This window comes from Hyla sarda, chromosome 4, assembly GCF_029499605.1.
Source record: "Hyla sarda isolate aHylSar1 chromosome 4, aHylSar1.hap1, whole genome shotgun sequence".
Classification (NCBI taxonomy): Eukaryota; Metazoa; Chordata; class Amphibia; order Anura; family Hylidae; genus Hyla; species Hyla sarda.
The window spans coordinates 222,018,659-222,045,300 of NC_079192.1; the positions used below are offsets into that span (position 1 = coordinate 222,018,659).

At 41.6% G+C, this 26,642-nt stretch overlaps 1 protein-coding gene across 1 annotated transcript in view; it reads right to left on the reverse strand.

Annotated features, from left to right (window-relative positions):
• LOC130367442 (integumentary mucin B.1-like) overlaps window positions 1–26,642 on the reverse strand; it is a 52,288-nt gene that overhangs the window by 20,322 nt on the left and 5,324 nt on the right. The window contains exons 5-17 of the mRNA XM_056569862.1: window positions 24,215–24,238; window positions 24,074–24,097; window positions 23,243–23,266; window positions 23,101–23,124; window positions 19,903–19,926; window positions 19,762–19,785; window positions 15,143–15,166; window positions 15,001–15,024; window positions 14,169–14,192; window positions 14,027–14,050; window positions 4,874–4,894; window positions 2,385–2,420; window positions 564–596 (exon numbers count right to left, since the gene is read on the reverse strand). Of these exons, the coding sequence (XP_056425837.1) occupies window positions 564–596; window positions 2,385–2,420; window positions 4,874–4,894; window positions 14,027–14,050; window positions 14,169–14,192; window positions 15,001–15,024; window positions 15,143–15,166; window positions 19,762–19,785; window positions 19,903–19,926; window positions 23,101–23,124; window positions 23,243–23,266; window positions 24,074–24,097; window positions 24,215–24,238 (330 nt within the window). The remainder of the gene's footprint in view (window positions 1–563; window positions 597–2,384; window positions 2,421–4,873; window positions 4,895–14,026; window positions 14,051–14,168; window positions 14,193–15,000; window positions 15,025–15,142; window positions 15,167–19,761; window positions 19,786–19,902; window positions 19,927–23,100; window positions 23,125–23,242; window positions 23,267–24,073; window positions 24,098–24,214; window positions 24,239–26,642) is intronic.

The following is a 26,642-nucleotide window of genomic DNA, read 5'->3' on the forward strand; positions in this document are numbered from 1 at the left end:
AAATTTAACCCCCAGTTACCAGTAGTGTTGAGCGGCATAGGCCATATTCAAATTCGCGAATATTCGCGAATATATGGATGAATATTCGTCATATATTCGCTAAATTCGCATATTCGTAATAATCACGTTTTATTTTCGCATATGCGAAAATTAGCATATGCAAATTTTTGCATATGCGAAAATTTGCATGCCAGTCTCACACAGTAGTATTAGAGCCTTCTTTACACCACACAAGCTGGAAGCAGAGAGGGGTGATCGCTGTGTACTGTGGGAAAAAAACAAAAATGAATATTTGTAATTACGAATATATAGTGCTATATTCGCGAATATTCGCGAATTCGCGAATATTCGATTTTCGAGAATAAAATTCGCATTGCGAATATTCGCGAGCAACACTAGTTACCAGCAGTGCACGAGCAATTAGAAAAAAAATGTACAGGTATCGCAACATTTAGGAACATTCCACCTATCTATATGCCTAAATATCCAGACCATGAATTTGTACTCTCTATATAAAAACCTAAAATAAAGTCAGTGAACACTTACTAGAAGTATTCACTTACCATGTACAGTTTGAGTAAGATATTTTTGGAAGTCTGTAAGAGAAAAAAGCAATCAAACCATTAGGTTGTCATAAATAGTCTCACTGTAGAAGTAGAGCTATTAGTTTGTCAACATTACAAATATGCCAAATACTATACAGCAAATCTTCAAAGAAATCCACAACAGAAATCTGAAAGTGTTTTACAAATTTGAGAAAGAAATGCAAATTATGTACTTTATCAATATACCGTATCTATTTGTGCTGCACTTCAACAATAGACCTGAAGGAATTTTCCCACCGTAAACCATTGCAAGCAAAGACACAGCACAAATGGGGGTATTAAGGGTAAACTTAGTGGCTCAATATTTATTGCACCAATGAATATTACATGCTACAGTTCATTTACAGTTCATAAAGTTATTAGTATAATCAAAGGGAAGCTTTGCATGCTCAGCGAAACGCTTTGCATTATTGGAAATAAAACAGATGGATTTTATCCTGGCTCCTTGATCCTTTGTTCCGGTCAGCACCACTATCCTGCTCCAAATGAAGCTTCCCTTTGATTATACTCTACATGTGCTCCGGAAGGCTGCAGACGGAATTTATTTCACTACACACCTTTCCCATTGTTGTGTATGTAGTTGCACAACCTGATCTGGTAAGTGGTATTGAATCTACCCAATTGTCTACCCTTACCATCTACATTACTCATCAAGGAGCGCCTTTCCCTCTTTCTTTTTATAAAGTTATTAGGGAAAACTTATTAAAGTCTGACAGACATGTCCAATGTTTTGATCTATAGAAATGGTAGGGAGAAACACGCAGTGCTTCACTTCTTGGCTGGTCATAATTCCCATTCAGCTTCACTGGGAAGGCTCCATAGACTTAAAGTGGAACCTATCTAGCTCAACTGGACAGAGATTGCAGGCAGTCAGGGAGTAAAATGCAGTACTGTGCGCTTCTCCTGGCAATATTTGGACTTGGGGGTCTGAGAACTCAGACCCCAAGCGATCAAAACTTTTGTCTGCCTGACATGTAAAAAGTTTACCTAAGTGACAGGGGAACTTTAAACCATGAACACCCATTTTCTGGTTCACAAAAGTTAAAAATGTTTTACAAGCCTAATTTTACATAACATTTTGTATATAACAACTGCAGCCCAACAAATGTATTTCAGAAATTGACATCAATTAGAGCTAAAATCTATGCTATGTCATAATTGGCATAGATGCAATTTAAAGGGGTATTCCAGTTAAAAACAACTGGCTTTAGAAAGTTAAACAGTTTTGTAAATTACATCTATTAAAAAAAATCTTAATCTTTCCAGTACTTATCAGTTGCTGAAGTTGAGTTGTTCTTTTCTGCCTGACAACAATGCTCTCTGCTGACACCTCTGTCTGTCTCAGGAACTGTCCAGAGTAGGAGCAAATCCACATAGCAAACCTCTCCAGCAGAGGTGTCAGCAGAGAGCACTGTTGTCAGACAGAAAAGAAAAACTCAACTTCAGCAACTGATAAGTACTGGAAAGATTAAGATTTTTTAATAGAAGTAATTTACAAATCTGTCTAACTTTCAGGAGCCAGTTGTTATGATTTTTCTTTTTACTGGAATACCCCTTTAAAGGTGCATGAACAGCCACATGTGCAAAATATATTAAGAGGCATATGCATCCTTCTCCTCTGTACTTTTAGTTAAATCTATCTTAACTAACAGTCTTAGCAAATTTCCCTTATTGTGCTACAACTCTACCCTTATCTTTCCAGGAGATTAAAAAAAAGATACAATAATAAAAATGTTCCATATATATGATAAGAGGTAATTTAGTAGTAAAATAAATTACCAAATGTGGGAAGATGTGGAAATACTGGTCCAGCATCTATAAAGAAATTTACAAATATATTAATAATGGCTCAGTATTCAGGAAGACATTTCTTGCATAATCATACCAAAGGCTTAAACCAAAGTGAGTTGCTAAATTATGTCTATTTGTTGGGGCTGGGGGGTTAGATCCCTTTCGAAATTAAAGGAGATATCCAGCCAAAAGTTGTAAAAATAAAAACTTACAAAAGTTAAACATATATATGCTCACCATATAATTTGTTTTAAAACTGGACCCCTGTAGCCCCATAAACAGCCTTTGAAAATCCAGGTACTTCCTGCTTTGTGCAGGAAGCTGAGAGCTGCAGGAAACTACACAGACAATCTGTTTCTTCTGTGGCAGCCCAGCATGCAGTAGCACACATATTATGCTTAGATATACTGTTATCAAGTAAGGATTACACATACTAAGCTGCAGGCAGTATCACACATATAATTCTTAAATACATAGCTGAGAGCTGTGCATTGATATTCTTCGCTGCTACTCTGTTCTGCCGGTAGGAGCTGCCTTCAGAGAGCTGAGCAGGTCACATGGTTAGGTAAGGAGGGAATATAGCGAGTGAGGTGTGTGCGGCCTCAGCCAATCAGAGCCCATCATGCACTGAAGCTCTTATGGCTGTCTGAGAGCTGATAAGAAGGGACAGTGATGTTATAAAGTGACGTGTTGGGCCCAATATGGCAGCCGAACCCAACAAAGTGGTTCCCGACAGTCATCATGTGTGCTAAGAACTAATGGATTTCTTGTCGGCATAGCAAAGAATACACTTGTACATTACAAAGTTATATAACTTATATAACATGTGCAGCTATATAAAGGTATTTTCATTTGGCTGGAGTTCCAATTTAATTCCTCATGCATACAAGGGACAGTGTGATCCTGTCCATGTGGATTCTGTATGATCTTGAGTTCACATAAAGTCTTGTTGATAGCGTATACCAGAGCTATAGGCTTATTTTTGCCTAGAAGTATTTCTCCACAATATAGCACATGGTGGAAAAGAACATGGCTATTATTCTCATCAGATTCCACATGAATATCATGTAAAAAAAAATGTAAAAAGTAATAACTCTCCAGAGTATAGTATAGTTCACAACTTTGTGTAGTGGGCTTGGGCTGCTTTTGTACATACCGTATTTATCGGCGTACAACACGCACTTTTAAAACTTTGATTCAAGGCAAAAAGTCTGCCTGCGTGTTATACACCGATAAATCTTTTTGTCACTGATTCAAAGTGGCCGCAGCAGCGGCTGCTTGTTAAGGATTAGCAGCCTGGCCGCGGCCACTTTAAATTAGTGACCAGCGCGCGGCTCCCCCTTTGTTTTTTTTACATTTTCCTTCTTTTCCCCTCTGCTTTTTATTGTATTGTTTTTTTTTCATCTTCGTTACCGTGCCAAGCTCGCCAGGCCAGGTCCGGTGTTGGCTGCGGTCAGTGAAGCCGGATGAGTGATGTCCTCTGCTAGCTCCGCTGCACAAGATCAGGGACGTCCCTCATTCAATGCTGCTGCCGCTGTAACTATTCTAAGGTGACTGCGGTTGGGCTGCCAGCGGCGACCACACTGACCCGCGGCGGATACAGCGAATGATGAGTGACGTCCCTGATGTTGTGCAGCCGGCAGAGTACGTCACTCATCCAGCTTCACTGACCGCAGCCCGAAAGACCCGACACCGGACCTGGCCTGCCGAGCACGGCTAAGTAAGGAAGATGGGAAAAATGTATATATCAAAAACGGAGGGAAAGGGGATGATGAAAAGGGGGCATGATGTGAGGGGGGCAAGATGAGAGGGGGCAAGATGAGAGGGGGCATGGTGAGAAGGGGGCATGATGAGAAGGGGGCATGATGAGAAAGGGGCAAGATGAGAGGGGGCAAGATGAGAGGGGGCATGGTGAGAGGGGGGCATGGTGAGAGGGGGCATGGTGAGAGGGGGCATGGTGAGAGGGGGCATGGTGAGAAGGGGGCATGGTGAGAAGGGGGCATGGTGAGAAGGGGGCATGATGAGAAGGGGGCATAATGAGAGGGGGCATGGTGAGAAGAGGGCATGATGAGAGGGGGCATGGTGAGAAGGGGGCATGATGAGAGGGGGCATGATAAGAGAGGGGTGGGGGAATGATAAGACAGTGGGGAATGATGAGAGGGTAAGGGGGGGTGTAAATGTGGCACACGGGCTGATAAAAGGGGAGATATGATGTGGCACTGGAAGGGGGGACCAAACTGAAGTTCAGGCAAAATCAAAGTTAGAGGGATGATATGGAATTTAGTCTGTCATTTATCTTATATGTATTTTTATTTTTTTACTTAAATTTCCCTATTAAAATGGGGGTGCGTGTTATACGCCAGTGCGTGTTATACGCCGATAAATACGGTATGTATATTCTATTCTTGTCCATACAAAATGGATGTATAAGACAACATTTACCAACTAGTTTAGTGCACACAAAAGTTGGTTTTTACCTGGTACTATCACTTGGTAACCTGGAACAGAAAGAAATGCATAAAATATTGTTAGTACAATCTACATTAAAGTGTACCCGTCAGAACGAACAAAACGTTTTGCAGTCTAGCACCTTTATTTGTATTTTTATTACACTTTTAGTTTAGCTCACTAGTCTGAATTCCTCTCAAAGGTTGGGGGCGTGGCCTCACTGGGCAGGTCTCCGCCCCCTCCCTCAGTATGCTGTCTGCTCACATCTCCCCTAGCATTAGCAAAACTACAACTCCCAGCTTGTCCTCACTGACAGTAGCGGGACACAAGCTGACAGTGGGAGGATTTTTCCTCCAGCTGTGAGCCCTGCATTCACAGCTGTCAATCAAGGAAGTGTGTCCATGACATAGGTGATGATGCATGGACACAGCAGGACTAGTATGTGTCCAAACAGGCAGGGGGGCAGTTGTTTGACTGGCTTTTCCAGTATAAAATACCGAAAAATTTCTAATAAAAGCAATTGCAAAACCTATTGGTTTTGCATGCTTTACATCATATCAAAAGTTTTTGTATCTGACAGTGCCCATTTAACTGAATTTAATTAATATTTCCAATTCACTATTAAAGTATATTACTTTAGTGTAAATGAAAAAAATATTTTATGATAATTATGAAAGGTCACCTATATACAATTTACCACCTATATACAAATAATAAATATACTGCTGTTAAGGAAATGTCATGATGAATGTATCACACGCTCATCGTATAATTTTTGAGTAAAATAGAAGTTACACCCTGTGTAACTATCTAACTATATTTGTCTGCCTCCAGCCATGTCAGCATAATGTACAATGAATAGACATGTATCATCAAATTGGAATCATATAAATAAGTTTGGGACTTTTCAAACAACAGGAAATATGCTCTTGATAGTCTAAGCATTGGGTGTCTGTGTGATTTCCTTTGATATATATTGTACCAGGCATACTCAAGAGGGTCTTCTACGAACCAGTCCTGAGCTCTTATAATCAATCCAAAACCCTTTAAGTTTTTTTTACATTTAGTTATGCTGTGGCCTTGTGCTAAAATAAAAAAAAATTATCAAGATATTAAGGGCTTTGTTTTCTTTAAAATGTCACAAATTGTGCAAAAAGTATGCAAATTTTGTGGTCTCAAAATGGAAAGGACTGCTTCCAAAACTGCCTTATGTACACTTTTATTTTCTTTGCAGTGGTTACTAATTCACAATGAGTATCACCGACATTAGACCTGTCAACAATCAGGAGCGTCCACCTCTTCACAGGTAAGTCAAAGAGGTACTAAGAAAAGTATCACCAAAGAAAAACCTCTTATTGAATTGCGATACAGTTATAAAACATAACCTTTATAAATCCTAAGGTAAAACCAACTAAATAATCCAAAATCGTGAATAACGCAACTGTCAACAATTCACTCCACAATTACCAATGAAAGTCCTGGAGATCACGGACCTCAGAGCAAACACTGTACAGATAGCAAGAGTCTTAAATATGATATAGTGGGTCTATATATGACTACATAAATCCCATAGTTACATAGATGGAATGCTCAACTATTGTTTCAGTGGCTTGGAAACAGAGAAAAAGGGGGGTAGGGATGAGTGCACTCTAGATCTAGACATCCTCTCTCTCTGTCCCTGCCTTTTGAGGGACCCCCCCCCCCCCCCTTCCTTAACAGGATGGCCTCAACCACGGTGCTGTTCCCTGACCTGTATAGGTGAGGAAGAAAACAATAAACAATTGGATGGAAAAGAGGCAGGCAGATAGGTTAAATGCTCCACAATCCGTGGCCACCAGGACATTCCAATGTACACCATCAAAACATAATCGTGTGTAAAGTGATATAAAATGTGGGCTACACTGGTACACAATCGATTACCAGAGAGCAATCTAAAAGCAAATGGATCCCAATAAACTGTTTAAACGTGTTTCCACTGTCCAATATTGATGGTTTCGTCAGGGAACCAAAATAGCAAATATTTGGTACATTTATATCACCATGTGTGTGGACATGTATATCGGGTAGCCCCATACCTCCTGATAACCCCTAAGAGGGTTGGGGGCCCCTGTAATATCAATAATATTATCATTATATATACAGTACAGACCATGACTATGAAAATTGTAGATTCACACTGAAGGCATCAAAACTATGAATTAACACATGTGGAAGTATATACATAATAAAAAAGTGTGAAAATATGTCATATTCTAGGTTCTAGCCACCTTTGCTTTGATTACTGCTTTGCAAACTGGCATTCTCTTGATGAGCTTCAAGAGGAAGTCACCTGAAATGGTCTTCCAACAGTTTTGAAGGAGTTCCCAGAGATACTTAGCACTTGTTGGCCCTTTTTGCCAGCTCACCCCAAACCCTCTCGATTGGGTTCAGGTCCAGTGACTGTGGAGGCCAGGTCATCTGGCACAGCACCCCATCACTCTCATTCTTGGTCAAATAGCCCTTACACAGCCTGGAGGTGTGTTTGGGGTCATTGTCCTGTTGAAAAATAAATGATGGTCCAACTAAACGCAAATTGGATGGAATAGCATGCCGCTGCAAGATGCTGTGGTAGCCATGCTGGTTCAGTATGCCTTCAATTTTGAATAAATCCCCAACAGTGTCACCAGCAAAGCACCCCCACACCATCACACCTCCTCCTCCACACAGCACACCTGTGAAGTGAAAACCATTTAATGTAACTACCTCTTGTTTCTCAACAAGAGAATGGCAAGAGTGTGCAAAGCAGTAATCAAAGCAAAAGGTGGCTACTTTGAAGAACCTAGAATATGACATATTTTTAGTTGTTTCACCCTTTTTTGTAATGTATATAATTCCACATGTGTTAATTCGTAGTTTTAATGCCTTCAATGTGAATCTACAATTTTCATAGTCATGAAAATAAAGAAAACTCTGAATGAGAAGGTGTGTACAAACTTTTGGTCTTTTACTGTATATTCTTTGGCACCTACACTGTCTCACACTCTCATTAGAGGGCACGGCCCTTAAATAGGGACACACAGGCTATCAACGAGTACGCCATTACACTACTATCACTACTGTTTACATCCCGGTTCTATATGACCTCTAATGTAATGAGTGACATACGCCTTGCACACATAGATTTTTTTTCCATTCATGCTCATTATTTATACATAACATTGATCTTTTTATTGTGTGGCATCTTTTCATCTATGTGATGATTTATATAATATTGGACTATCTACTGTTTGATTCCAAGTATAAGGCTAGGTGCTGGAGACCGATGCCAGCCTTTTATATAATTGAGTATTGCTTTTTTATCCCTATCTTGGCTATATCCACAGTTGTGTGGTTGCTATTTTGGTTCCCTGATGAATTCATCAATATTGGAATGTGAAACGCGTCGGAACAGTTTATTGGGATCCAATAGATTGTTCTCTGGTAATCAATTGTGTACCAGTGTAGCACACTTTTTATATCACTATACACACGGTTATATTTTGATGGGACGGGGTGTCTAGAGTGCACTCATCACTACCCTTTTCTCTGTTTCCTAGCCGCTGAAACAATAGTTGAGCATTCCATTCCATCCATGGGATTTATGTCGTGATATATAGACCCACTATCATCTTTAAGACTCTTGATATCTTTACCTACTATCTGGTTATTGTGGAGTGGATTATTCACAGTTGCTTTATTCAGGATTTTGTATTATTTAGTTAGTTTTACTTTAGGAATAATGTTATGTTTTATAACTGTAACGCAATTCAATGAAAGGTTTTTCTTCGGTGATACTAATTCATAAGGAGCAATACGTCTATATTTGTTGCATAAAAAGTCACATATGCCTAAAAATTTGCACAACTACACCAAGTAAAATATGATACACCGAAAATGTACACAAAAGCATTTTCTAATTCTTCAAACCAAAAAAACTTGGCTGGACACATCTGGGTATCCAGCTGGTGATAGTCCAGAGGAGGTCCAGAGTAAGGAGGAGATCGCTGGTTTCGAACATTTTGTATGTCGAAATATATGGAGGATCGATATTGTTAAAAGATAGCAAGTACGTATAGCAAGTGTGGATACATGGTACAGTACATCTAACGTAAATGAAATAAAGCTCATTGATATAACTAACAAGGAAACCTGACTTTGAGTGGTTTGTTATGATGAAGATGTTGCGGTGGATGGTGAAGTTGAGATAAAACATAATAATTGTAGGAATTGTCTCAATAAACTTGTTGGAAACTATAGCAGTCAGCTTATAGGAGACCTGGTGCTGAGATAAGCAGTGTGTTAATTAAGAAGAGGTTAGGCAGGTTCAGGGTACAAGTGCAGTCAATTCAGGCCATTGATGCAAAGTCAATAGTAGACGATATGGGCTAGCGGGGAAGTTAAGCATGCATGGCTTGAACACTGTATTGGAGACCAAGATCAGAGAGATGGAGTTTTGAATCTTCCAGGAAGCCAAGTTTATCAAAGTAATGAAGATTTTAAGGATAAATGACATAAGTGGGTCAATGGGTAAATAGAGTAGATCACATCAAAGGAAGTGGGTTAATTGGCTAATAGAACATCAATTAAGGTCAATTAGAATGTAATTGTTCTTATGTGAATGCCAGGTTAAAGAGCAAATGCAATTTCTGCATACTGTCAGTAGGTGGCACTAAAGGTGTTTAAAAAGGGGCTTGCGATTTTTTGTTAAGTTAAGCACATATAGAGAATGAGTAATGAAAATGAAGCTTTAACTGGTTAACGACCAAGGATGTGTATACATGTCCTTGTGCCTTTAACAGGGTATGGTGCAGGCTCCCGACTCGAGCCCGCGTCATGCCGGTCGGCCCGCAGCTGAGTCAGGTAGCTGAGGGCTGGCGTTAATAGCCAACATGCGGCGATCACCACGGCCGGCTAGTAACCCTTTAGATTGCCGCTGTCAAAGATGACAGCAGCATCTAAAGGTACCTTTAACTGCTCCCTGGTGGTCCACTTCTGAGGTAGTCGGAGGGCAAGGCTTCATCAATTGAGAGCAGAGCACACAGATCAATGGAACCACATTGATCTGTATGAGGAATCAAATGATTCCTCCTAAAAGTCCCCTAAGGGGACTAAAAGTTTAAAAAAAACAAAAAAACAAAGGGGACATTTATCATTCAATATACCGTATTTATCGGCGTATAACATGCACTTTTTAGGCTAAAATTTTTAGCCTAAAGTCTATGTGCGTGTTATACGCCGATACACCCCTAGGAAAGGCAGGGGGAGAGAGGCCGTCGCTACCCGCTTCTCTCCCCCTGCCTTTCCTGGGGTCTAGAGCCCTGCTGCTGGCCCTTCTCACCCCCTGGCTATCGGCGCCGCTGCCCGTTCTGTCCCCCTGACTATCGGTGCCGGGGGAGAGAAGGGGGAGAGAAGCCAGGGGGAGAGAAGGGGCGCTGCTGCCCCGTTGCCTCCCCCCATCCCCGGTGGCATAATTACCTTTTGCCTGGGTCGGGTCCGCGCTGCTGCAGGCCTCCGGCGTTCGTCCCCGGCGTCGTTGCTATGCGCTGCACGGCGCAGCGCATGACGTCAGTGCGCCACGCTATGCATAGCAACGACGCAGGGGACGCATGCCGGAGGCCTGCAGCAGCGCGGACCCGATCCTGTCAAAAGGTAATTATGCTACCGGGGATGGGGGGAGGCAACGGGGCAGCGGCACCGGCAATGGGTGCCGCTGCCCCTTCTCTCCCCCTGGCTGTCGGCGCCGCTTCTCTCCCCCTGGCTATCGGCGCCGGCAATGGGGCGCTGGCACCGATAGTCAGGGGGACAGAATGGGCAGCGGCGCCGATAGCCAGGGGGTGAGAAGGGCCGGCAGCAGGGCTCTAGACCCCAGGAAAGGCAGGGGGAGAGAAGCGGGCAGCGACGGCCTCTCCCCCCTGCCTTTCCTGGGGGTTTATCGGGGTATACACGCGCACACACGCACCCTCATTTTACCGTGGATATTTGTGTAAAAAACTTTTTTTACCCAAATATCCTTGATAAAATGAGGGTGCGTGTTATAGGCCGGTGCGTGGTATACCCCGATAAATATGGTAGATGTTTTTTTCCATCTATCTTTGGTGCTTGAATGTCACAATTATGTAAATTTAGCGACTTATATGCGACTTTTTGAATAGAAGTTTCATAGTGTTTTGCCTAGCAGTACACCGTTTTCTGATTTAGACATGCACTGCACCCTTATTTATCATATGCGACATTTGTAATAAGTCGCTAAATATTGCGCTAACCTCGATTTCTAGGCGCAAAAGTACGCATACCAAAAGCACACGTACAAAACCTCTCTACCATGCGCAAAACAAACAAACGTGCACAGCAGCGGGGAATTCATTATCTATGCTAGACACAGATGATAAATTACACACTGCTAAGCAAAAAGTTAGAAGGAAAAAGATTGGTAAAAAAAAGAGTAGCGTACACTTTTAATGATAAATGTCCCCCAAAGTGTAAAAAAAAAGTGTAAAAAAAAAATTCCTTATTAAAAGTTTAAATCAACCCCCCATTTCCCAAATTCCATATAAAAAATGTATAAACATAATAAAAATAAACATATGTGGTACCGCTGTGTGTAAATGTCCGAACTATAAAAAATATAGGGTTAATTAAAACGCACGGTCAATGGCGTACATGTAAAAAAAATTCAAAAGTCCAAAATAGCGAATTTTTGGTCACTTTGTATACCCTAAAAAAATGTATAAAAAGTGATCAAAAATTCAGATCAAAACAATCATGGAACTTCAGATCACGGTGCAAAAAAAAATTAACCCTCATACCTCCCCGTATACGGAAAAATAAAAAAATTATAGGGGTCAGAAAAGGACAATTTTAAACATACTAATTTTGGTGCATGTAGTTATAATTTTTTTAAGTAGTAAAATAAAGAAAACCTATACAAATTGGTTATCATTGTAACCGAAAGGACATACAGAATAAATATATGGTGTCATTTTTACCAAAAAGGGCACTGCATAAAATAGCAAGCCCCCAAAATGTATAAAATGGCATTTTTTATCCAATTTTGCCCCCAAAATATGTTTTTTCTGGGTTTGTCGTAAATGTTGTGGTGAAATGATTGATGTCATTACAAAGTACAATTGTTGGCACAAAAAATAAGCCCTCATATGAGTCTGTAGGTGCGAAATTGAAAGTGTTATGATTTTAAGAAGGTGATGAGGAAAAAATAAAAGTGCAAAAACAGAAAAACCCATGGTCCTAAAGGGGTTAAAAAAAACATAAAAACACAAAGAATTTAATGAATGAATAAATAATTAAATAAGTAAATACTTTGGGTTTGAGGTAGTGGACCCTTCAACCTACTGGATTAAATGAAGCTACTGAACTGAAAAAAAATCACCCCTCTACCTCCTACATAAACTCTGGAGAACCTACTAACATGTGACCTCTGCCCTAATTAATATTATTAAGCCAATTCTAACATTTGTCTTGACTTACCATCAGCCACCAGTTGGATCTTAGTATCCCACTCAGAGAACCAGCTTTTACTACCTCAAACCCAAATAATAGAATAAGTTGGTACTATGTATACCTAAGTCATTTTTTCAAGTAATTATTATTTTTTATTAATTTTTAATTAATCTTAATTGTTTCTGGATGCCGGAAAGGGGAAGGCAGCAAGCTGTGTTCCCCTGTCTGGTGCCGTCCAGCGTGTCCAACTATCCGGCGTCAAAATTGAGATGCTGGATGGTTGTGAACTGATGGATCAGTTCTAGCATCAGTTTCCCTCTGGTGCTCGGAGGGTAACTATGGCGATGCATCCTGTTGGTGCTGCCTCTCCGCACTCACCTGGGACGTCAAAGAATGAGCGTGGTGACGCAGGTGCAAGATGTGCTGCCGTAACCCGGAAGAGGTTGTGCGGGCGTGAGAGGGGTCTTTAGGATGTGGGTATGGCCAGGTACTTGTGTCCCCTATAAATAGTGTTGTGCTCCCTCATATGACATTGTGCCCTTTGAACAAGCAGCACGTAAAACACATTAGAGAGGTGCGTACCCCTGCAGGTAATAGCTGGGCGAATGGTGGGCAGATGGACCATTGGGACTTGGATACTTATCCGTCTGTAGTGGCTAATGTTATTATTGTTTCCATATACTATGCACTTTGTGCAGGCTGTTAAGTGTTGGGACTGTGCAATATTATTGGTTTTATCCTAAAGTAAAAAAATTGTGTAGCTCTGCACCACTCTTTACTGGCCACTCCATTGCAGGACATTTTCTATCCAAATTGTGTGTTTTTATGTATTTTATATAAATTTTTTGTTGTTTCTGCTAATCAATATTTGTAACTTTTACTGGATTTAGTTGTTCAATCTACCTTTCTTCCATAGGATTTGCATTTTTGTATGTTTCAGGTAGCTTCCCACATAGGTGGTGAATTTGTTTGTAGGATTTTAGGACCAAAAAGACTGGAGGCTTTAATCGGTGCCAAAGGTGCTTCAAATAAATACTGAGCAAAGGATTTGTTAGAGCTGTTTTTGTGTGTATATTTGTTTTACAGTTGGCGCTGTGCAGCATCTCAGGCAGCCAGCACCAGCTGTTAAAGGGGTACTCCAGCACTAATACTTCTTATACCTTATCCAAAGGATAGGGGATAAGATGTTTTATCGTGGGGGTCCCACTGCTGGGGACCCCCTCAATCTGTCATTCAACATCCACCTTTGCAAGCTCTCTGCAGCACTGGAGGCTCCGAGTGTGCAGCGTGACGACCACGGGGCCTGAGTATTGTGACGTCACGACCCTGCCTCGTGTGACTTCACGCCCCGCCCCCTCAATGCATGTCTATGGGAGGGAGCGTAACGGCCTCACTGAACAGACAGAGCAGAGCGATGATGCAGCCTGTCAATCAAGCCAAAGTGGTGTCTCTGCCGGCCGAAGAAACAAGATTAGTTGAGAGGAGCTCCCCGCCAAGGGGACTACTTAGGGGCACGACGGTGACTAGTTTTTAAGTTCATATCCTCACCATCCCAGCAGGCAGGAATGTCCCCCGGGGATAGTGAGGATAAAGATTTTACCCTATATAATGCTTTGCCAATCATTATATAGGGTAAAATCTGACGATTGGTTCCCTTTAAGAACTGATGTTACGGAAGTAAAGTAAGATATTAAATTCAGTTTTACCTTCTGGAATACCTGGGATATAGCCTGAAAAGAGATAAGAAAATTGTTTTAAATAATCATTCTATGAAATAACAGCTTGATATATATACATTTCAAAAAAGGGATTGTTTTAGAAATGTTAACATTTTTATCATAGTTTTACCTTCTGGTATTTCTGGGTAGTAGACTTTAAAAAAAAAAAAGATAAAATAAGCAAAACATTATTCTATTGCTATGTTCACACAGTGTTTTTAGGCTTATTTTATTATAAAAAATTAAATTAAAGTTGCATTTTGCATCATACTTCAAACACAAGATTGACACCGTCAGTAAAATCTTTTCCTTACCCCACAACCCATCTTAACTCCTGCCCAGTGCCCCTCCCCCATGACTGCCCTCTCTGCCATTATTGAAGACAAGCTCTCCAAACTACTTTCCTCTTCATGTCTCACCACCTGTGCACATGACCCAATCCCACCTCATCCCTAACCTGAGTAAATTATTCATCCTGGCCCTAACCTAGCTCTTCAACATATCACTAAACACAGGTACCTTCCCCTTATCTTTCAAACATGCAATCATCACACCCATCCTCAAAAAACCACCTCTTGACCCATCCTCTTTGTCCAGCTACTGCCCAACAAAAAAATGAAATTAAAGTAGCATTTTGCATCTGCCTCACTGAACAGACAAAGCAGAGCGATGATGCAGCCTGTCAATCAAGCCAAAGGGGTGTCGCTGCTGGCCAAAGAAACAGGATTAGGTGAGAAGAGCTCCCCGCCAAGGGGACTACTTAGGGGCACGGCGGTGACAAGTTTTTAAGTTCATATCCTCACCATCCCCGCAGGCAGGATTTTTACCCCGGGGATGGTGAGGATAAAGATTTTAACCTATATAATGCTTTGCCAAGCGTTATATAGGGTAAAATCTGATGATTGGTTCCCTTTAAGAACTGATGTTACAGAAGTAAAGTAAGATATTAAATTCAGTTTTACCTTCTGGAATACCTGGGATATAGCCTGAAAAGAGATAAGAAAATTTTTTTAAATAATCATTCTATGAAATAACAGCTTGATATATATACATTTCAAAAAAGGGATTGTTATAGAAATGTTAAAATTTTTATCATAGTTTTACCTTCTGGTATTTCTGGGTAGTAGACTTTAAAATAAAATATAAAATAAGCAAAACATTATTCTATTGCTATGTTCACACAGTGTTTTTTAGGCTTATCTTATTATTACAAATGAAATTAAAGTTGCATTTTGCATCATACTTCAAACACAAGATTGACACCATCAGGGAAATCTTTACCTTACAGCCCCCACAACCCATCTTCACTCCTGCCTAGTGCCCTTCCCCCATGACTGCCCTCTCCACCATTACTGAAGACAAGCTCTCCAAACTACTTTCCTCTTCATGTCTCACCACCTGTGCACATGACCCAATCCCACCTCATCCCTAACCTGACTACATTATTCATCCCGGCCCTAACCCAGCTTTTCAACATATCACTCAACACCGGTAACTTCCCCTTATCTTTCAAATATGCAATCATCACACCCATCCTCAAAAAACCACCTCTTGACCCATCCTCTTTGTCCAGCTACTGCCCCATCTCACTTCTTCCCTTTGCTTCAAAACACCTTGAACTGTCCTCCCATCTCTCATCCAACTCATTCTTTGACTACCTGCAATCTGGCTTCCGTCCCCACCATTCTACTGAAACTGCTCTAATTAAGGTGGCCAATAATCTGTTGACCGCAAAAGCCGAATAAAATACTCAGTTCTCCTTCTCCTTGACCTCTCCTCTGCCTTTGACACAGTGGACCTGTCTCTCTTGTTACAGTCTCTCTCATCCCTGGCATCACAAACTTAACCCTCTCCTGGATTTCCTCATACCTCCCCAACAGCACATTCAGCGTCTCCCATACCTCTGTCCCTACTCTTCTCTATCTACACCATTGGCCTGGGACAGATTATAGAAGCCCATGGCTTCAAGTACCACCTCTACGCTGATGACACTCAAATCTACCTCTCTGGCCCTGACGTCACTTCTCTACGATTGCAGCAGAGAGCGGGAGATAGCTGTTAGTTTCCTCATACAGATCAACAAGCTGCCTGAACTTTATCAACCATCTAACCACCTCATTTTTCATCGCAATTCAGCATTTTTTTGCTCCAGAAATCATCTGCTGCTCAGAATTGTGTGACAGAGTGCAATTTAGGGTTTAATCCCTGTATATTTTTTTATTGTGGTGCTGCACTGTTGGGTCCTGCTGCTGTTCAAAAATACGTTCTTTTTCAGCGGACTATAGTGCATTTGTCTGCCCTCATACGTGCATAACACATGCCTACATCAAAGCCTACATCTACTTTTTTTCTGGTTCAAGCTAATAGGGGGCAGTAAGTGTAAAAGCAATAAAAGACTTATACACTAGATTGTTACGCTTATTTCTGGTGCAACCGTACTGGGCCATATTACAAAAAAAAAAAGGGAAATATATACGCACTCCGCAGTTCTACTTTTTCCTGGTTAAAGCTAATAGGGGGCAGTAAGTGTAAAAGCACTAAAAGACTTATGCACTAGATTGTTACGCTTATTTCTGGTGCAACCGTACTGGGGTGTATTACTCCCAAAAAAAGGAAAATATATACGCACTCCGCAGTTCTACGTTTTTTTCTGGTTAAAGCCAATAGGGGGCAGTAAGTGTAAAAGCACTAAAAGACTTACGCACTAGATTGTTACGCTTATTTCTGGTGCAACCGTACTGGGGCGTATTACTATAAAAAAAAGTGAAATATATACGAACTCTGCAGTTCTAAGTTTTTTCTGGTTAAAGCTAATAGGGGCAGTAAGTGTAAAAGCAATAAAAGACTTACTCAAGTTGGTACTATGTATATCTAAGTCATTTCTTCAAGTAATTATTTTTTTTATAAATTTTTAATTAATCTTAATTATTTCTGGATGCCGGAAAGGGGAAGGCAGCAAGCTGTGTTCCCCGGTCTGGTGCCATCCGGCGTGTCCAACTATCCGGCGTCAAAATTGAGATGCTGGATGGTTGTGAACTGATGGATCAGTTCTAGCATCAGTTTCCCTCTGGTGCTCGGAGGGTAACTATGGCGATGCATCCTGTTGGTGCTGCCTCTCCGCACTCACCTGGGACGTCACAGAGTGAGCGTGGTGATGCAGGTGCAAGATGTGCTGACGTAACCCGGAAGAGGTTGTGCGGGCGTGCGAGGGGTCTTTAGGATGTGGGTATGGCCAGGTACTTGTGTCCCCTATAAATAGTGTTGTGCTCCCTCATATGACACTGTGCCCTTTGAACAAGCATCTCGTAAAACACATTAGAGAGGTGCATACCCCTGCAGGTAATAGCTGGGCGAATGGTGGGCAGATGGACCATTGGGACTTGGATACTTATCCGTCTGTAGTGGCTAATGTTATTATTGTTTCCATATACTATGCACTTTGTGCAGGCTGTTAAGTGTTGGGACTGTGCAATATTATTGGTTTTATCCTAAAGTAAAAATATTGTGTAACTCTGCACCACTCTTTACTGGCCACTCCATTGCAGGACATTTTCTTGCCAAATTGTGTGTTTTTATGTATTTTATATAATTTTTTGTTGTTTCTGCTAATCAATATTTGTAACTTTTACTGGATTTAATTGTTCAGTCTACCTTTCTCCCATAGGATTTGCATTTTTGTATGTTTCAGGTAGCTTCCCACATAGGTGGTGAATTTGTTTGTAGGATTTTAGGACCAAAAAGACTGGAGGCTTTAATCGGTGCCAAAGGTGCTTCAAATAAATACTGAGCAAAGGATTTGTTAGAGCTGTTTTTGTGTGTATATTTGTTTTGCAGTTGGTGCTGTGCAGCATCTCAGGCAGCCAGCACCAGCTGTTAAAGGGGTACTCCAGCACTAATACCTCTTATACCATATCCAAAGGATAGCGGAGAAGATGTTTGATCATGGGGGTCCCACCGCTGGGGACCCCATCAATCTGTCATTCAGCATCCACCTTTGAAAGCTCTCTACAGCGCTGGAGGCTCCGAGTGTGCAGCGTGACGACCACGGGGCCTGAGTATTGTGACGTCACGACCCCGCCCCGTGTGACTTCACACCCCGCCCCCTCAATGCATGTCTATGGGAGGGAGCGTAATGGCCTCACTGAACAGACAAAGCAGAGCGATGATGCAGCCTGTCAATCGAGCCAAAGTGGTGTCTCTGCCGGCCGAAGAAACAAGATTAGTTGAGAGGAGCTCCCCGCCAAGGGGACTACTTAGGGGCACGACGGTGACTAGTTTTTAAGTTCATATCCTCACCATCCCAGCAGGCAGGAATGTCCCCCGGGCATAGTGAGGATAAAGATTTTACCCTATATAATGCTTTGCCATTCGTTATATAGGGTCAAATCTGATGATTGGTTCCCTTTAACCCCTTAAGGACTCAGGGTTTTTCCGTTTTTGCACTTTCGTTTTTTCCTCCTTACCTTTTAAAAATCATAACCCTTTCAATTTTCCACCTAAAAATCCATATTATGGCTTATTTTTTGCATCGCCAATTCTACTTTGCAGTGACATTAGTCATTTTACCCAAAAATGCACGGCGAAACGGAAAAAAAAATCATTGTGCGACAAAATCGAAAAAAAAACGCCATTTTGTAACTTTTGGGGGCTTCCGTTTCTACGCAGTGCATATTTCGGTAAAAATTACACCTTATCATTATTCTGTAGGTCCATACGGTTAAAATGATACCCTACTTATATAGGTTTGATTTTGTCGCACTTCTGGAAAAAATCATAACTACATGCAGGAAAATTTTTACGTTTAAAAATGTCATCTTCTGACCCCTATAACTTTTTTATTTTTCCATGTACAGGGCGGTATGAGGACTCATTTTTTGCGCCGTGATCTGAAGTTTTTAACGGTATGATTTTTGTTTTGATATGACTTTTTGATCACTTTTTATTCATTTTTTAATGTTATAAAAAGTTACCAAAATACGCATTTTTGGATTTTGGAATTTTTTTGCGCGTACGCCATTAACCGTACGGCTTAATTAATTATATATTTTTATAGTTCGGACATTTACGCACGCGGCGATACCACATATGTTTATTTTAAATTTTTTTTACACTGTTTTATTTTATTTATGGGAAAAGGGGGGTGATTCAAACTTTTATTAGGGAAGGGGTTAAATGACCTTTATTAACACTTTTTTTTTACTTTTTTTTTGCAGTGTTATAGGTCCCATAGGGACCTATAACACTGCACACACTGATCTCCTATGCTGATCACTGGCGTGCATTAACACGCCTGTGATCAGCATTATCGGCGCTTGACTGCTCCTGCCTGGATCTCAGGCACGGAGCAGTCATTCGTCGATCGGACACCGAGGAGGCAGGTAAGAGCCCTCCCGGTGTCCGATCAGCTGTTCGGGACGCCGCGATTTCACCGCGGCGGTCCCGAACAGCCCGACTGAGCAACCGGGATACTTTCAGTTTCACTTTAGAAGCGCCGCTTCTAAAGGGTTAATACCGCACATCGCCGCGATCGGCGATGTGTGGTATTAGCTGCGGGTCCCGGCCGTTGATTAGCGCCGGGACCCACGCGATATGATGCGGGATCGCGGCGCGATCCCGCTTCATATCGCGGGAGCCGGCGCAGGACGTAAATATACGTCCTGCGTCGTTAAGGGGTTAAGAACTGATGTTACGGAAGTAAAGTAAGATATTAAATTCAGTTTTACCTTCTGGAATACCTGGGATATAGCCTGAAAAGAGATAAGAAAATTTGTTTTAAATAATCATTCTATGAAATAACAGCTTGATATATATATTTCAAAAAAGGGATTGTTATAGAAATGTTAACATTTTTATCATAGTTTTACCTTCTGGTATTTCTGGGTAGTAGACTTTAAAATAAAAGATAAAATAAGCAAAACATTATTCTATTGCTATGTTCACACAGTGTTTTTTAGGCTTATCTTATTATTACAAATGAAATTAAAGTTGCATTTTGCATCATACTTCAAACACAAGATTGACACCATCAGGGAAATCTTTACCTTACAGCCCCCACAACCCATCTTCACTCCTGCCTAGTGCCCTTCCCCCATGACTGCCCTCTCCACCATTACTGAAGACAAGCTCTCCAAACTACTTTCCTCTTCATGTCTCACCACCTGTGCACATGACCCAATCCCACCTCATCCCTAACCTGACTACATTATTCATCCCGGCCCTAACCCAGCTTTTCAACATATCACTCAACACCGGTAACTTCCCCTTATCTTTCAAATATGCAATCATCACACCCATCCTCAAAAAACCACCTCTTGACCCATCCTCTTTGTCCAGCTACTGCCCCATCTCACTTCTTCCCTTTGCTTCAAAACACCTTGAACTGTCCTCCCATCTCTCATCCAACTCATTCTTTGACTACCTGCAATCTGGCTTCCGTCCCCACCATTCTACTGAAACTGCTCTAATTAAGGTGGCCAATAATCTGTTGACCGCAAAAGCCGTATAAAATACTCAGTTCTCCTTCTCCTTGACCTCTCCTCTGCCTTTGACACAGTAGACCTGTCTCTCTTGTTACAGTCTCTCTCATCGCTGGCATCACAAACTTAACCCTCTCCTGGATTTCCTCATACCTCCCCAACAGCACATTCAGCGTCTCCCATACCTCTGTCCCTACTCTTCTCTATCTACACCATTGGCCTTGGACAGATTATAGAAGCCCATGGCTTCAAGTACCACCTCTACGCTGATGGCACTCAAATCTACCTCTCCGGCCCTGACGCCACTTCTCTACTATTGCAGCAGAGAGCGGCAGATAGCTGTTAGTTTCCTCATACAGATCAACAAGCTGCCTGAACTTAATCAACCATCTAACCACCTCATTTTTCATCGCAATTCAGCATTTTTTTGCTCCAGAAATCATCTGCTGCTCAGAATTGTGTGACAGAGTGCAATTTGGGGGTTTAATCCCTGTATATTTTTTATTGTGGTGCTGCACTGTTGGGTCCTGCTGCTGTTCACAAATACGTTCTTTTTCAGCGGACTATAGTGCATTTGTCTGCCCTCATACGTGCATAACACATGCCTACATCAAAGCCTGCATCTACTTTATTTCTGGTTCAAGCTAATAGGGGGCAGTAAGTGTAAAAGCAATAAAAGACTTATACACTAGATTGTTATGCTTATTTCTGGTGCAACCGTACTGGGCCATATTACTCAAAAAAAAGGGAAATATATACGCACTCCGCAGTTCTACTTTTTCCTGGTTAAAGCTAATAGGGGGCAGTAAGTGTAAAAGCACTAAAAGACTTATGCACTAGATTGTTACGCTTATTTCTGGTGCAACCGTACTGGGGCGTATTACTATAAAAAAAAGTGAAATATATACGAACTCTGCAGTTCTAAGTTTTTTCTGGTTAAAGCTAATAGGGGCAGTAAGTGTAAAAGCAATAAAAGACTTACGCAAGTTGGTACTATGTATATCTAAGTCATTTCTTCAAGTAATTATTTTTTTTATAAATTTTTAATTAATCTTAATTATTTCTGGATGCCGGAAAGGGGAAGGCAGCAAGCTGTGTTCCCTGGTCTGGTGCCATCCGGCGTGTCCAACTATCCGGCGTCAAAATTGAGATGCTGGATGGTTGTGAACTGATGGATCAGTTCTAGCATCAGTTTCCCTCTGGTGCTCGGAGGGTAACTATGGCGATGCATCCTGTTGGTGCTGCCTCTCCGCACTCACCTGGGACGTCACAGAGTGAGCGTGGTGATGCAGGTGCAAGATGTGCTGACGTAACCCGGAAGAGGTTGTGCGGGCGTGCGAGGGGTCTTTAGGATGTGGGTATGGCCAGGTACTTGTGTCCCCTATAAATAGTGTTGTGCTCCCTCATATGACACTGTGCCCTTTGAACAAGCATCACGTAAAACACATTCGAGAGATGCGTACCCCTGCAGGTAATAGCTGGGCGAATGGTGGGCAGGTGGACCATTGGGACTTGGATACTTATCCGTCTGTAGTGGCTAATGTTATTATTGTTTCCATATACTATGCACTTTGTGCAGGCTGTTAAGTGTTGGGACTGTGCAATATTATTGGTTTTATCCTAAAGTAAAAATATTGTGTAGCTCTGCACCACTCTTTACTGGCCACTCCATTGCAGGACATTTTCTTGCCAAATTGTGTGTTTTTATGTATTTTATATAATTTTTTGTTGTTTCTGCTAATCAATATTTGTAACTTTTACTGGATTTAGTTGTTCAGTCTACCTTTCTTCCATAGGATTTGCATTTTTGTATGTTTCAGGTAGCTTCCCACATAGGTGGTGAATTTGTTTGTAGGATTTTAGGACCAAAAAGACTGGAGGCTTTAATCGGTGCCAAAGGTGCTTCAAATAAATACTGAGCAAAGGATTTGTTAGAGCTGTTTTTGTGTGTATATTTGTTTTGCAGTTGGTGCTGTGCAGCATCTCAGGCAGCCAGCACCAGCTGTTAAAGGGGTACTCCAGCACTAATACTTCTTATACCATATCCAAAGGATAGCGGAGAAGATGTTTGATCATGGGGGTCCCACCGCTGGGGACCCCATCAATCTGTGATTCAGCATCCACCTTTGAAAGCTCTCTACAGCGCTGGAGGCTCCGAGTGTGCAGCGTGACGACCACGGGGCCTGAGTATTGTGACGTCACGACCCCGCCCCGTGTGACTTCACGCCCCGCCCCCTCAATGCATGTCTATGGGAGGGAGCGTAACGGCCTCACTGAACAGACAAAGCAGAGCGATGATGCAGCCTGTCAATCAAGCCAAAGTGGTGTCTCTGCCAGCCGAAGAAACAAGATTAGTTGAGAGGAGCTCCCCGCCAAGGGGACTACTTAGGGGCACGACGGTGACTAGTTTTTAAGTTCATATCCTCACCATCCCAGCAGGCAGGAATGTCCCCCGGGCATAGTGAGGATAAAGATTTTACCCTATATAATGCTTTGCCAATCGTTATATAGGGTCAAATCTGATGATTGGTTCCCTTTAAGAACTGATGTTACGGAAGTAAAGTAAGATATTAAATTCAGTTTTACCTTCTGGAATACCTGGGATATAGCCTGAAAAGAGATAAGAAAATTGTTTTAAATAATCATTCTATGAAATAACAGCTTGATATATATACATTTCAAAAAATGGATTGTTTTAGAAATGTTAACATTTTTATCATAGTTTTACCTTCTGGTATTTCTGGGTAGTAGACTTTAAACAAAAAGATAAAATAAGCAAAACATCATTCTATTGCTATGTTCACACAGTGTTTTTTAGGCTTATTTTATTATTAAAAATTAAATTAAAGTTGCATTTTGCATCATACTTCAAACACAAGAATGACACCATCAGTAAAAGCTTTACCTTACAGCCCCCACAACCCATCTTAACTCCTGCCCAGTGCCCCTACCCCATGACTGCCCTCTCTGCCATTATTGAAGACAAGCTCTCCAAACTACTTTCCTCTTCATGTCTCACCACCTGTGCACATGACCCAATCCCACCTCATCCCTAACCTGACTAAATTATTCATCCTGGCCCTAACTTAGCTCTTCAACATATCACTAAACACAGGTACCTTCCCCTTATCTTTCAAACATGCAATCATCACACCCATCCTCAAAAAACCACCTCTTGACCCATCCTCTTTGTCCAGCTACTGCCCAACAAAAAAATGAAATTAAAGTAGCATTTTGCATCTGCTTCACTGAACAGACAGAGCAGAGCGATGATGCAGCCTGTCAATCAAGCCAAAGGGGTGTCGCTGCTGGCCAAAGAAACAGGATTAGGTGAGAAGAGCTCCCCGCCAAGGGGACTACTTAGGGGCACGGCGGTGACTAGTTTTTAAGTTCATATCCTCACCATCCCCGCAGGCATTTTTACCCCGGGGATGGTGAGGATAAAGATTTTAACCTATATAATGCTTTGCCAAGCGTTATATAGGGTAAAATCTGATGATTGGTTCCCTTTAAGAACTGATGTTACAGAAGTAAAGTAAGATATTAAATTCAGTTTTACCTTCTGGAATACCTGGGATATAGCCTGAAAAGAGATAAGAAAATTTGTTTTAAATAATCGTTCTATGAAATAACAGCTTGATATATATATTTCAAAAAAGGGATTGTTATAGAAATGTTAACATTTTTATCATAGTTTTACCTTCTGGTATTTCTGGGTAGTAGACTTTAAAATAAAAGATAAAATAAGCAAAACATTATTCTATTGATATGTTCACACAGTGTTTTTTAGGCTTATCTTATTATTACAAATGAAATTAAAGTTGCATTTTGCATCATACTTCAAACACAAGATTGACACCATCAGGGAAATCTTTACCTTACAGCCCCCACAACCCATCTTCACTCCTGCCTAGTGCCCTTCCCCCATGACTGCCCTCTCCACCATTACTGAAGACAAGCTCTCCAAACTACTTTCCTCTTCATGTCTCACCACCTGTGCACATGACCCAATCCCACCTCATCCCTAACCTGACTACATTATTCATCCCGGCCCTAACCCAGCTTTTCAACATATCACTCAACACCGGTACCTTCCCCTTATCTTTCAAATATGCAATCATCACACCCATCCTCAAAAAACCACCTCTTGACCCATCCTCTTTGTCCAGCTACTGCCCCATCTCACTTCTTCCCTTTGCTTCAAAACACCTTGAACTGTCCTCCCATCTCTCATCCAACTCATTCTTTGACTACCTGCAATCTGGCTTCCGTCCCCACCATTCTACTGAAACTGCTCTAATTAAGGTGGCCAATAATCTGTTGACCGCAAAAGCCGTATAAAATACTCAGTTCTCCTTCTCCTTGACCTCTCCTCTGCCTTTGACACAGTAGACCTGTCTCTCTTGTTACAGTCTCTCTCATCGCTGGCATCACAAACTTAACCCTCTCCTGGATTTCCTCATACCTCCCCAACAGCACATTCAGCGTCTCCCATACCTCTGTCCCTACTCTTCTCTATCTACACCATTGGCCTGGGACAGATTATAGAAGCCCATGGCTTCAAGTACCACCTCTACGCTGATGGCACTCAAATCTACCTCTCCGGCCCTGACGTCACTTCTCTACGATTGCAGCAGAGAGCGGCAGATAGCTGTTAGTTTCCTCATACAGATCAACAAGCTGCCTGAACTTTATCAACCATCTAACCACCTCATTTTTCATCGCAATTCAGCATTTTTTTGCTCCAGAAATCATCTGCTGCTCAGAATTGTGTGTCAGAGTGCAATTTAGGGTTTAATCCCTGTATATTTTTTTATTGTGGTGCTGCCCTGTTGGGTCCTGCTGCTGTTCACAAATACGTTCTTTTTCAGCGGACTATAGTGCATTTGTCTGCCCTCATACGTGCATAACACATGCCTACATCAAAGCCTACATCTACTTTTTTTCTGGTTCAAGCTAATAGGGGGCAGTAAGTGTAAAAGCAATAAAAGACTTATACACTAGATTGTTACGCTTATTTCTGGTGCAACCGTACTGGGCCATATTACTCAAAAAAAAAAGGGAAATATATACGCACTCCGCAGTTCTACTTTTTCCTGGTTAAAGCTAATAGGGGGCAGTAAGTGTAAAAGCACTAAAAGACTTATGCACTAGATTGTTACGCTTATTTCTGGTGCAACCGTACTGGGGTGTATTACTCCCAAAAAAAGGAAAATATATACGCACTCTGCAGTTCTACGTTTTTTTCTGGTTAAAGCCAATAGGGGGCAGTAAGTGTAAAAGCACTAAAAGACTTTCGCACTAGATTGTTACGCTTATTTGTGGTGCAACCATACTGGGGCGTATTACTATAAAAAAAAGTGAAATATATACGAACTCTGCAGTTCTAAGTTTTTTCTGGTTAAAGCTAATAGGGGCAGTAAGTGTAAAAGCAATAAAAGACTTACGCAAGTTGGTACTATGTATACCTAAGTCATTTCTTCAAGTAATTATTTTTTTATAAATTTTTAATTAATCTTAATTATTTCTGGATGCCGGAAAGGGGAAGGCAGCAAGCTGTGTTCCCCGGTCTGGTGCCATCCGGCGTGTCCAACTATCCGGCGTCAAAATTGAGATGCTGGATGGTTGTGAACTGATGGATCAGTTCTAGCATCAGTTTCCCTCTGGTGCTCGGAGGGCAACTATGGCGATGCATCCTGTTGGTGCTGCCTCTCCGCACTCACCTGGGACGTCACAGAGTGAGTGTGGTGACGCAGGTGCAAGATGTGCTGACGTAAACCGGAAGAGGCTGTCCGGGCGTGCGAGGGGTCTTTAGGATGTGGGATTGGCCAGGTACTTGTGTCCCCTATAAATAGTGTTGTGCTCCCTCATATGACACTGTGCCCTTTGAACAAGCAGCACGTAAAACGCATTAGAGAGATGCGTACCCCTGCAGGTAATAGCTGGGCGAATGGTGGGCAGATGGACCATTGGGACTTGGATACTTATCCATCTGTAGTGGCTAATGTTATTATTGTTTCCATATACTATGCACTTTGTGCAGGCTGTTAAGTGTTGGGACTGTGCAATATTATTGGTTTTATCCTAAAAGTAAAATATTGTGTAGCTCTGCACAACTCTTTACTGGC